Source organism: Oryx dammah, unplaced genomic scaffold (genome assembly GCF_014754425.2).
Source record: "Oryx dammah isolate SB20612 unplaced genomic scaffold, SCBI_Odam_1.1 HiC_scaffold_27, whole genome shotgun sequence".
NCBI classification, from domain to species: domain Eukaryota; kingdom Metazoa; phylum Chordata; class Mammalia; order Artiodactyla; family Bovidae; genus Oryx; species Oryx dammah.
Window position 1 is genome coordinate 15810719 of NW_024070211.1, and position 12878 is coordinate 15823596.

The window sequence follows — 12878 nt, forward strand, 5'->3', positions numbered from 1 at the left end:
CCCTGGGGTCCAGAGCATCCTGAATCAGCCCAGAGCATCCCGACTCCCCTGGGGCACAGAGCATCCCGACTCCCCAGGAGCCCGGCACTCACGTTACAGTAGACGCGCTTTTGCACCCCATAGCGCAGCACCAGCACGTCGAAGGCTTGGTTCAGGACGCCCATCACCATGGCTTCCGACTCCAGGGGGCCACTCTCCTGCGGGGGCAGGGCTCCAGCCAGGGCTTGGCCAAGGAATGGGGCGTTTCCCCGGGGCCCACCCCAGCTGCTGAAGGGCCGGACTCCCAGGGGACTCCTTGCGTAGGCGCCAGGCGGGGTGGTGGGGCACAGGGAGGGAAAGGGGAGGGGATGGCTGGTGGCCTCACCCTGACCAGAATGGCGAAGAAGAGGCCGGTGCTGAGCTCCTGCACGCGCTTGGACGCCATGCGGCGGTCATTGCAGTGGTCGGCCTGCTTCTGCAAGGCGTCAGGCTCCACGTCTGGAAGCTCCCGGTAGCCTGGGCAGAGCATGGTCAGGGGTTCACCTGTGGGTGCCCTGTGTGCACCAGGCAAGGCGCAGGGAGCGGCAGCACGGTGCCACTGGCCCAGGCGGAGTGAGGCCTGCCTATGCTGGGCTCGGGATGGCCAAGAAAGGGATGTGGCCAGGTCAGGGCCCTGGGGCCCCGAGCATGTGCTCACAGGGAGAGGTTCTGGGCACAGGCTGCCCAGTGGCTCAGGGTGCCCGCCCCACCCAGCGAGGCCTCCCCAGCGATGGCAGTGTGGCCTCCAGCTGCCAGGCACCCACTCTGGGTGTGGTTGGCTCCGCCCCCCCCGGGGCTGCCCCCTTACCCAGAGCACTGGCCAGAAGGCGGTGAACCAGGACATCCGCGAAACGGCGGATCGGGGAGGTGAAGTGTGTGTAGAGCGGCACGTTGAGGGCGTAGTGGCGGAACTGGGCTGGGTCCTGCAGAGCTCCTGAGCAGAAGTACACGGCCATCTGGGTGGTAGGGGAAGGAATGGGGGGGTACCTCAGGGCCGGGCCAGACCAGGTTGGGGTCTGGTGTACTCTGCGAGCCTGGGAGACTCACCAGGTGGGGCACTTGGGGCATGGGCCCACTTGCCAGGCTGTGGGCAGCTGAACAAAGCTGGGGAGGCCTGCGGAGACCAGGGACTGTTCCATGCGAGGTGGGGGGGTAGTGGTGGTTATTCTTGGGGCTGCCATGGGGCTGACTGGAGTCATGGGGGTCTTCACCCTTCTCCTGCTGAGGCCCAGTGCGGGGCTTACCCAGACCCCTCTGCTGGGGATTGGAAGCGGAGTCACTGGGGTAGGGGCTGGCGGGGGAAGGACGTGTGCTTCTTGCTGCTGCTAAGTCACTTCAGTCGTGTTGGACACTGTATGACCCCATAGATGGCAGCTCACCAGGCTCCCTGATCCCTGGGATTCTCCAGGGATCTGGATTCTCAACCCACTGGAGTGGGTTGCCATTTCCTTCTCCAATGCAAGAAAGTGAAAAGTGAAAGTGAAGTCGCTCAGTAGTGTCTGACTCTTAGTGACCCCATGGACTGCAGCCTACCAGGCTCCTCCATCCATGAGATTTTCCAGGCAAGAGTACTGGAGTGGGTTGTCACTGCCTTCTCTGGTGCTTCTTGCTAGGAACCCTTAAGATGTTGAAAGGCCTCCTCTCTCAGAGTCCTGGGGGAGCAGCCGTGCCAGCCCTCAGGGAGGTGGGGGGAGGGCAGGGGGACCACGGGCTGAAGTCAGAGGACTTCGGAGAGGAGTCCCATCCTTGTGCACAGGAGCTCACTGCAGGGTTTTTGGGGCTGTTACTGCCAGGACCCAGGAGGAAGGAGCAGTTCTGGTTGCCCCTCCCTAGGACAGGGCTGGGAGTGGCTACGTGGGAAACCATGGCCATGCTGGGCCAGGAGCCGGAAGTGTCCTTGATCAGGACACAAGCCTGATGGCCCCATCTGGCCAGAGTGCAAGATAGGACAGAAGGTCCAGGACGGCCCCACCCAGAGCAAAACAGGTCCCTGGCTTGTCCTCTCTGGCCCTGGCCCTGCCTCGGGTCATGACTGACCAACCTCCGGCCCTCTGGCCCTGACTCCTAACCTGCTGATGGCCACGCCTGCGCCCTGGCACCCCTGTGCCCCCAAGGCTTGACTTTTTGTTAGCCAAGGGAGGCAGGGGTCGGCCAGCCTCCCATCGGCCCTTCTTGTCCCTGACGACCTGTCCTGAGACTGAGACCCCGAGTGCTGAGGTCAGAAGGGCCTCCTGTAGGGCAGGAGTTAGGACTGAGGCTCAGGGGGAGACGCTGAGTGTCGCTAGGGGAGCAGCAAACAGCCTGGCTCCCACGGGGCAGCTGTGCTGAGAGCCTGGGCCACCGTCCCTGGAGACGCCATGATGCCTGGGAGCCAGTGACCAGGCTTCGTGGCCAGGGCCTCAGTCACACCCACGTGTGTTCACTCGCTCCTGCCCTTGCCTCACACTCACACCCTCACACTCTCTCACACCCTCCCATGTGTTGGGCCAAACGCACAGCCAGCTCCACTTACTCTGTGATCGAAGGCCCTGGAAGCCAGGATGCAGCTGGAGCTGACCTGCTCTGCTGCCCGGCTCCACTTCCCTTCTGGTCGCCCCTGGGCCCTGGTTACGTCTGGGGTGAGTCGACGAGGGAGGTGGGAGCCGCCTCCCTTGGGAGCCACATTTGGCCTTTGTTCTCAGCAGTGGCCCAGGTCCCCAGATGAGCTGGGTGAGGGTGGAGGGCCCCGGCCCCCTTCTTGGGCAGTGGGGGTGTCTCTGGGAAGAGTGGGATGGATGGGGACCCAGAAATGGGGCAGAGGCAGGGGACCTGGTCTCTCTGGTCCCTCCCTGAGATCAGATCCCAGGCTAAGGCTGGTCTCTGAGGTCACTGTAGGCGAGGCCAGGGTAAGTCTGGTCTTTGTCAGGCTCTGGGTGACTGAGGAAGGGACCCCTTCCCTTGGAGCTTCAGGGCTGGGTTCACCTTGCGGGTAGGTGACTTCCAGAGGCTGGTGGAGGAAATAGGGTCCCCACTGGCCCTGTTTGTGGTGTCAAGCCCAGTGGCCAGAGATGCATGCCCTCCCTCTCCATTGGTGGTGGGGGGGGGTGTTTTATGGTGGCTGGGGTGGAGCAGACATTTGTGAGTGGGGGCAGGGTTATGGCAGCCAGACCCAAATGGACCTGATGGCCCCATTCCTGGCAGAGTCAGAGGCCTCAGAAGTCAACTGTGAGCTGCTGAGGTTCTTGTGGACAGACTGGATCTGCCCAGTGACGGAGCCTCTGGACAGCACCCCTAGGCTGCACTGGGCCCACCACTGCTCCTGTTCACAATGGCAGCTCTTGCTGACCAGACAGGGCACTGGGGGCCGGTGGGTAGGGGTCCTTCCCAAAATGCTCGGCCCCCCAGGGCCTCCAAGCTCAGCCTTCGAAGGCTGAAACTGGTGGCCAGAAGCCAGCCCACTGTCTACCTCCTGGGTGGCCAGCCTGTCTTCCAGCTGCAGACAGAGCCCCACGCCTGATTCCTCCTCTCGTGATCATCTGGGGCAAGGAGACTTCTCTGCCTGGGGCCCCCAAGCCACAGTGGGGGCTGAGGACTCGGGGAGACCAATGCACTTTCCTGTTCCAGGTCCCCATCTGCCCATGAGTTGCTGACCAGGCTGCATTTGAGCCCAAGCTGGTCTGATCTGTGGGGACCAGGCCCTGGAGTCTTGGTGGGGGGCGTCCCTGGGGTGGCTCCCCTCCTGCTGTCAGGAAACAGAGCCCCAGGGGCTGTGCAGGGGAAGTGAGGCTCAATCGGCTCCTCTAACTGAGCCCCAGACAAGGGGCCCTTGAGCAGGACAGGCCGGGAAGTCGGAGCCGGAGGTGGCAGGGAGCCCAGGGGCCACCTGTTCTGGATGCTTCCCAGGGGGCATCCTCCCCACATCGCCCCTCTCCCCACACCTCCCCTCAGGTTCTCCGAGCCTGGAGAGGTCCTGTGTGCTCCCAGGGGGCGGCTGGCAGTGGGTGGAAGGTGGGGTGGACAGAGGACTGGCCCTGCCTTACCTGCATGGGCCGGGAGCACATGTTGGTGAGCACCTCCTTCCGGGCCAGGGAGTACTTGTCATCTCCAAACATTTCGGTCAGACTTTTCTAGAAGAACCACGTGAAATGCAGTCAGGCCTGGGGAGAGAGGCTCGGGGGCCGTCCCCTGCTGATCACCTGAGACCTGGCTCTGGGAGGAAAGAATAGCCGAGGGCCCCAGCCCTGCTCAGATGGCCACAGGGGGCTTGCGGGGGTTTGGTGGCGGGATGGGGGTGGCCAGCAGCCCCCAGCCTGTGTTGCAGATCCGGCCTGCTTCAAGGGTCCTGGCTTGAGGGAAGTCTTTCCACATCTGGCTGGCTGGCCTGGACAGACTGGCTTCCTGTCTGACCTCAGGAACCCCAGGCCCAGAGCAGATGGGGCTGGTCCCCCTGCTGTGGAATCAGGGCTGAGGCCATGGGTTCCTGAGTCACACTACGCTCAGTTCTGAGGGGGAGTATCTGACAGCCCCCCATGAAAAACAGCCTCTGGTTTCCGCCAACCCTAGTGCCCTGAGAAAGCCTGAGCTTAGCCCATCCCTGCCCACAGGACCCCTGCCCACAGATAGGCCTGATGGCACCCCCTCAGTCTCCTGGGCTCCCTGCCAGACCCTGCAAGATGAAGGCCTTGTCCCCAGGGCCTCCTGTCTCCCTTGCTGGGGAGACCGGGCTAAAGGGCAAGGGACCCTGGTGGGATGCAATTGGCTGCTGAACCCTGGCTTCCTGGCTTGCCTCCTGCTTTCCCCACAAGGCCTCCCCAGCCCCCATGTTCCCGGCACTCACGTTGAGGGCCCCTGCAGAGCTGAAGTCCATGGGCAGCCCCATCTGGTCACAGAATTCCACCAGGTCATTGAGCATCTTGGTCTGGGGTGGGGGGTGCCGCCGCAGCAGGGCTTGCTCGGGGAAGGCGCGGTGGATCTTGTGGGCCACAGCCATGTTGGCCAAAAGCATGAACTCCTCCACGAGCCTGCAGTGGGGGGTGGGGTGGGAACGTGGAGGGGTCATTCTTTCTCGCTTCTCGGTTGGCTGGCTCTCTTGTATCCTTGTTTTGGCTTAAAGATGCCCTCCTGGCATCCACTCTATTTTTATAAATTTATTTTTAATTGGAGAATAATTGCTTTACCATAGTGGTGTTGGTTTCTGCTGCACAACAACATGAACCAGCTTTGAGTATACATATAAGCCCCCTCCCTCGTGAGCCTCCCTCCCCCCGCCCCAACCTTATCACTCTAGGTCATCATGGAGCACACATCCCAGCTTGTCTCCTGCCAGCTGCTTTCTCCCTCATCCCTCTGCTCATGCCCCTCACTGCACTAACCAGTCTGTACTCCTCTCTGCTGGTGGGTCAGCTTGTGTGCTGCGTCTCCCACCAGATGGGGGTCCGGGGAGGGTGCCTGTCTTATTCCTGGCTGCAGCCCCATTGCTTGGGACCTCACTCAACCCAGAGAAGGTGTTTAGTAAAGATCTCTGATGAATGACGAAGTCTCCCAGAACACTGGGGGCATCTCCTGTGCCTGAGCAGGCCAGGAAAACCCAGGGGGCTCTGCGGGGCCGTGCAGAGGCAGGTGTGTGGACCCAGGGCTCCCTGTTCCCAGGAGTGCTTGGCTCCTTTTCCTCCCTGGAAAGATGAGGATTTCTGAGGATGAACAGGAGAGTCACAGATGGCAGAGGAAACTCAGGCATTTGGGGACAAGGCAAACGTAGTGTGTGTGTGCGTGTGTGCTAAGTTGCTTCAGTCGTGTCTGACTCTTTGTGACACTATGGACTGTAGCCCACCAGCCTCTTGTGTTTGTGGGAGTCTCCAGGCAAGAATACTGGAGTGGGTTGCCATGCCCTTCTCCGGGGGATCTTCCCAACCCAGGGATCGAACCCATATCTCTTATGTCTCCTGCATTGACAGGCAGGTTCTTTACCATGGTGCCACCTGGCAAGCCCAAACATACTGTATGGGAGAGCCTGTCCCCCCTAACCCCTGCCACCACAGGGGAGACTCTCGGGCCCTTGCCCAGCCTAGGGGAGATCCTCCTAAGTGCAGCCCACACTGGGCTGCATGTCAAGCCTGTGCTGCTCCCATGGGGGCGGGAGAGGTCAAGGAGGAGCCCCGGGAGGCTGGGCAGCAGTTGAGGGATACATGTCCCCTTCCTGGAGGTGCAGGCAGTGCTTGAGGTGAGCCCCATCCCCTCCTTAAACTCTTAAGTCACAGCCGGTGAGGGGGGATGAGAGTGTGAGCAGGCAGAGCCCTGCCTTCCTGATGGGCCTCCCCGCTGAGGACTGGCTCTGGTCTAACAAGCTGCCCCCAACAGCATGTCCACCCCTCAACAAAGCCCACCCTCTGAGGAAGGGTGGTGGGATGGCCCAGGCCAGACGCCACCGGCACCAGGCCTGGACCTTGGGAGGACGCCCACCCATGCCTGCACTGCCAGCTCCTCCTCTCTGGGTACCCTGCTAGGCCACCCCCAGCCTACCGCCCACCGTAGGACAGAGGTTGGGCAAAGGAGGCCACAGGTCTGGCCTGAGAGGCCCTTCTGCCATCTAGGAGGCTTATGTGTGGAACAAGGAGCTTCTCCTTTCCCCACTGAGTTGCAGCAATAGTCTTTCAAGCAGCCATCCGACCTCCCTATCGTCTGTCCTGAGCACATCATTTCCTGCTGAAAACCCTTGAGTTTACACGCGGGAACCTGAACACCGAATCTCGAGAGGTGAGGCCTGCATCCTGGCTCTAGCACGTCCTTGCTGTAGAACCCCGAACAAGGCACTGACTGCGTCTGATCCATTTTCTTCAGGGATAATAATAGCACTTATTTCACAGAATGGCTGTGAAACAACAGGAGGAAATGTGCCTGGTGTGACATCAGCATCAAAGACACGGGAGGTGCTGGCAATTCCCTGGGGTCCTGCGGCTAGGACCATGCTTCCACGGCCGGGGGCGTGGCTCAAGCACTGGCCACTGGGGAACTGAGGTCCCGCCGTTGGTGCACCAAGGCCAAGGCAAAAAAACCGAAACAAAGCAAAACAGAACAAAAACCAAAAAAAGCCATGAGAGGTGCTTCCCTCTTTCTACCTTCCACGCTAAATGGCCAGCCTGGGGTCTCCTCGTAGTGTCCTGTGATTTCCATCCCTGCCATCTGATGCCCCCTTTGACCTTTCCACGCTTCTATGAAGGCCATCTCCATCACTCCTGGGCACTTACTGCGCGACTAGCCACTTTGTCAAGGGGCTGTCTAAGGGGCTTCCCTTGTGGCTCAGCTGGTAAAGAATCTGCCTGCAATGTGGGAGACCTGGGTTGGGAAGATCCCCTGGAGAAGGGCATGGCAACCCACTCCAGTATTCTGGCCTGGAGAGTCCCATGGGCTGTACAGTCCATGGGGGCGCAGAGTAGGACCCGACTGAGCCCGTCTAGGGCCACCTGTGTCACGGTCTAGCGCCAGTTGACACCGAGCATTGGTTTCCATATTTAGATCCGTCAGCTGAAGAGGAGTCTCAAGTCCTCTCTGCTTTCTGGTGGCTGAGATGGTAAAGAATCTGCCCGCAATGCAGGAGACCCGGGTTCGATCCCTGGGTCTGGAAGATCCCCTAGAGAAAGGCATGGCAACCCACTCCAGTATTTTTGCCTAGAGAATCCCATGGACAGAGGAGCCTGGTGGGCTAATGGGGTCGCAGAGTCAGACACCACTGAATCACTAACACTTTTCTCCCCACACTGCTGTTGGTCAGACCCTACGGAGCATTATCACCTAAACGTTTCAGACACAGTTCACTCATCCACTCACTGCCCGCTCGGCACACACGGTTGTGTGTCAGCCGGATCCAGAGATGTCTCCCCATGCAGTCCAAGTGTCGCCGTGGCTGGGGGTGGGTGGGGGTAGGGTGGGCACCCGGCCTGCTCCTGGGAGTCCAGCGTCTCCAGCCTGCACCTTGGGGCTGACCTGGGCTGCATTTCACGGCGCGGCCAGCAGGGGACAGCATGGCCCCATCACAGGGCTGTGTGAGCTCAGCCCAGGACCAGCACGCAGCAGGGCAGGGCTAGGGGCTCCAGCCTGAGCCCCCACCCACATGGCCTCAGGTCGAAGGAACTGAATGTGCAGGGACCCCCCGAGTCAGGAGCTGTGCTCGTGCCCCTTTTTCCTGCAGGGCCCCTCCCCTGCCCCACCTTAAGGAGGAGACCCCAAAGGGAAGGGACAGGAGGGTGGGGGTGAAGCCCGGAGCCCCAGCAGCGACAACAGCCCTTAGGCCCCGCTTCTCCAGTCACCCCACTACTTGTCTGCCCTGGGCCCTGGTACTGTCCCATGCGCCAGCTGGGGTGGTAAGAGAAAGACAAGCGCGCTGCTGTTTACCTTGAGCAGAGAGTCTGGGGACGCCTTGGTTACAGGGGCTGACCTTGGACGAGACCCTTGGTGCCTCTGGGGGCTCCCACCCCTGGGTATCTCCGTGCTTCTCTCAGGATGGGGGCCAGGGGTTAAGGGGCAGCCTGTGGAACTCGTTCCAACATGGTTCAGAGAGGTAGAGCATTCCTGCCAGAAAAACATCAATGTCCCCTGGGAGGGACGGGACACAGACCCCTAGTGTCCAGGACAGCTTCAGGGGCCACGTGCCCACAAGCTGTCCTTATCCCTGCAGGTGGGAGGGAGGGGAGAGACGAAATGCAAGTGTGTGGCCATGAGAGAGTAGAGCGGGGGCCTGGAGCCCGAGCCGGCAGAGCCCTGGGGGGAGCAGGAGGGTGCAGCACAGATGGTGGGGGTCCCCTGTGCACTCGGGGAACAGGAGGCCAAGGGGAAGGCTGGGGTCAGCAGTCAGATTCTAGTGAGTTCAGATTCACAGAAATGGGGCTGGGCACCAGAAGGGGAGGGGGCTGGCCAGTCCGGGGGGCTCTCATCTGGGCCAGCGAAGGGGCCCCTCTCTCAGGGCTCCCCTGGGCCCCTCGCAGGTCAGTTCCTGGACAGACCTGCAGGGGGCGGCCAGCATCTTCCTCCCATAGGACCCAGGACGTGGCAGGAGCCGCTTAGAACCCAGGAACTTCTGGGCAGGAGAAAGCCTTGCTTTGTAAATTGCAGCCCTGCGAACCGAGGCCCAGGGATCTCTGGGCTCCCAGTCAGTGTGTGTTTCCTTGTCCAAGGCCAGCTCTGGGCTGAGAGCTTTGCTCGGGCAGGAACAGGCTGGTTAGAAGAAGCTCCTGCCGCTGACCTGTCACCCTTGACCCTGATCTCCCACCTTTGAGAGGCAGAGCTGCACGCCCAGGCCTGCAGCCAGAGCTCAGATGGGGCTGCAAGATGCCCTGGGTAGTTAGGACGTCCTCTGAGAGCAAACTGCACATACTAGGATCTGATACCCAAGTGGGGATGGAGCCCGGCATGCTCCCTGGTCGGGGTCCCTGCTCTGATGGTAATCCCACCCCTGCCCCAGCCTGACACAGGTGTGAGATCATCACTACCCTCTGCAGGGAAGGCGGTGTGTGTGTGTGTGTGTGTGCTGGATCTCAGCTTCTGCCTGACAACTGCCCTAAATAGGGCTCAGGAAAGGCCACCAGCTGGGAGCACCTTCCAGACAGCAGGCCACATGGTCAGAGCTGGGCACCAAGCCTGGCATTGGCTGAGCATCTATCTGGAGCCCATTGCCACCAGGGGCCCCGTGACCTGGAGAGCCGGGGCAGGCTCTGCTGTGACAAACACATGGACGGCTCACCGGGGCAGTGCCAGGATGCCAGCTCAGCAGCACTCAGTCCACAGCACCCCACCCTCCTGTGTTCTGGGCTTCTGGGTGCCGGAGGGGAAGGCTTCTCATCCCAGGGAGGAGGTGAGCAAGCCTAGAGGTGTCACAATCACCTGCTACAGCAGATGGCAGGGAAAGACCGCAAGCAAACTACACACAAGGACATGCCCTCCTCACGCAGCAACGAAGCCTTGTCTAGCATAACGTTTGCCGAAGTACGTTACTTACCAAAAAGATATAAACATGTATGAAATACTAAGGTCTAATTTTACATGTTTCTTTTTTTTTTATTATAGGATATCCTGCATGTGGACAGCCCAAGGCAATAGGAGAAGGGGAAAAGTTAGGGTATCAGCTCAGGAGCTTGTCTTGAGTCCCAGCTCTGCCACTCATAAGCAGTGTGATTTCAGAAACATTTCTTAACCTCTCTGAATCTCAATTTACTTACCTGAAGAAATGGGCATGCAATAACCTGGTCTTAAATATTATATTATTAGCACGCATACTCCAGCAGTGACTGGCCTGGGTGCCCCAAACCTAGGATGCAGACTGAACAGAGCAAGCTCCTAGAGGCTTCCCACCCTGATGCCAGAGCCTCGGTCCACAGCCTTCATCTCTTAGCAACCGGCCTCCCTGATTCTGGCCACCCCCAGCTGTTTCTGTCTTCACATCCAGAGAGATGCTTTCCTTCTAGAAGGCAAATCTGGTCACGCCCCTCTCCCACACGAAGCCCTTCAGTGGTGACCACTGTCCTGGGACAGTTCCACCTCTTGGTAAAACGAAGTTTCCCCTTGTCTGGTGCCAGCATCACCTCCCCCTCATTGCCCCCCACCCCTCACACTCCAGCTCATTCTCGGTCTCTTTCTTGCTTCTGTCCCTTTGCATTGCTGTTCCCTGAGCCTGGAATCTGAGACCTTTCTCCTCGAATCTCTTTTTCTCTGATGTCCCTTCCTCTGCGGAGGCAGCAAGAGATGCCCACCTGGCGGCTGCGTGCTTCCGGGGCGCCCAGACCTGTCCCGTCACAGCACTCAGCCCGCACTGTCATCACCCCTTTGATCACAGGCTGTGTCTCCCCTCTCTACCCCATGCCGCCTACCCTGAGCCCAGGGTGAGTCCCAGCACAGTGTGGATGCTCAATAAACCTGTGCATGATGAAGGATTCCCAGGAAGGGGCACAGTCAGGAGTCAGAGGGCCATGTCCCTGCCACAATGCCCTCTTTCTTCATGGGTACACAGCCCTCATGTATATATTTCTGATCCCCTAACTCAGAATTAAAAAAAACTAAGATCACGGCATCCAGTCCCATCACTTCATGGCAAAGAGAAAGGGAAAAAGTGGAAACAGTGACAGATTTTATTTTCTTGGGCTCCAAAATCACCACCATGGATGGTGACTGCAGCCATGAAATTAAAGGACGCTTGCTCCTTAGAAGGAAAGCTATGACAAACCTAGATAGCCTATTAAAAAGCAGAGACAGCACTTTGCTGACAAAGGTTTGTATAGTCAAACCTACGGCTTTTCCGGCAGTCAAGTATGGATGTGAGAGTTGGACCATAAAGAAGGCTGAACACTGAAGAATTGATGTTTTTGAACTGTGGTGCTAGAGAAGACTCGTGAGAGTCTTCTTGGACTGCAAGGAGATCAAACCAGTTAATCCTAAAGGAAAAAAAACCCATGAATATTCAAAGGAAGGACTGATACTGAAGCTGAAGCCCCAATACTTTGGCCACCTGATGCAAAGAGCCAACTCACTGGAAAGACCCTGATGCTGGGAAAGAGTGAAGGCAAAAGGAGAAGGGGTCGACAGAGGATGAGATGGTTAGATAACGTTACTGACTCAACAGACATGAATTTGAGCAAACTCCAGGAGACAGTGGAGGACAGAGGGGCCTGGTGTGCTGTAGTCCATGGGCTGCAAAAAGTCAGACATGACTTAGCAACTGAACATCATTCCCCTACTGACATCATTCCCCTATAGCCCTCACCTGCTGTCTCCCCATTGTCCGAGTCTACAGAGCACCAATCCCTATTTAGAGGAAGCTGGTGGCCTTGTTATTTCAACCAACCAGAGTAAGGTGTCTCCCATCTACAGCCATTAATTTGTTCACTGCATCACCCTCCAAAACTTCTTTGGAGCTGCTGCCGTGGGTTGGTGCAAGGAGAAAGGGAAGAGACATCCGTTAAGGCCACAGACCCATCAAATCCTCCTACAGCCTCTCACCCCTTTCTGATGCGTGGGGAAGCTTAAGGTGCAAAAACAAGAGGTGATCAAGCCCAGGTCCCACAGCTCCGTAACCAGTAGCTGGGATTCACAGCCCACCTGTGTGACCTGGAGGCCCTGCTGCCTCTGCTGTGTCCCGGGCACTGCTCAGGAAGCCTCAGCCTGCCCTCCAGGAGCCCCAAACCTTGCAAGGGTTGGGGTGGGATATGCGCACAAATCTAAGATCAATCTCAAGCAATGGCCAAAAGGTGGGAAACACTTTACACAAACAGGATGAAAGAGTCAAGCTACAGAGGAGAGCAAAGAAAGCATCAGGCGTGTCTGGAAAATAAGGGATTGAGGGAGGAGGGCTAAGAGGTGAGGGCGGGGTCTGGGGAGCCGGACTCCAGGATGGGGGTGCACAGGGAAGCTGGGGGAGACGCTGGATGAGGACGGTCAGGGAGGAGCACACGTGGCCCTGGGGTGCAGGGAGCAGAGGCCCAGGACAGTCAGGCAGAAGTGGAGGGGCTGAGGCTTGCAGGCAGCAGCAGAGACAGAGGAGGACAGGGCAGGCCAGTGGTCAGAGCTGCACACAGGTGAGGCCCCGGGAGTGAGCTGGTCACGGGCACAGAGGGTGGAGGGGGTGGGGGCACAGAGGGGGACGAGGAGGTCCGAGGGGCGTGAGAGCAGGTGGGCAGGTGTCCGCTGTGCAGACCTTATGCTGGGGAGGAAGAGGCAAGAGAGAGCGAGAGAGCCCTGGACTTGGCAAGGAGCAGCCTGCGGCCATGGCTGTGGGGCTGGGGACGTAGGCTCAGAAAACCAAAGACTGAAGGGCGAGGGAGGCCATGTGTGGACTCCTCTCAGCACATGTGTGGGTGAGACAGGCAAGAGTTAGTTTGCAGAGATGCTGTGAAGGGGCT

At 59.1% G+C, this 12878-nt stretch overlaps 1 protein-coding gene across 2 annotated transcripts in view; it reads right to left on the minus strand.

Annotated features, from left to right (window-relative positions):
• Positions 1–12878, minus strand: part of DIS3L2 (DIS3 like 3'-5' exoribonuclease 2) — a 362916-nt gene that overhangs the window by 7351 nt on the left and 342687 nt on the right. For both annotated transcript variants that reach the window (XM_040228111.1, XM_040228112.1), the window contains exons 15-19: positions 4835–5018; positions 4038–4124; positions 827–974; positions 365–495; positions 93–197 (exon numbers count right to left, since the gene is read on the minus strand). In XM_040228111.1, the coding sequence (XP_040084045.1) occupies positions 93–197; positions 365–495; positions 827–974; positions 4038–4124; positions 4835–5018 (655 nt within the window). The remainder of the gene's footprint in view (positions 1–92; positions 198–364; positions 496–826; positions 975–4037; positions 4125–4834; positions 5019–12878) is intronic.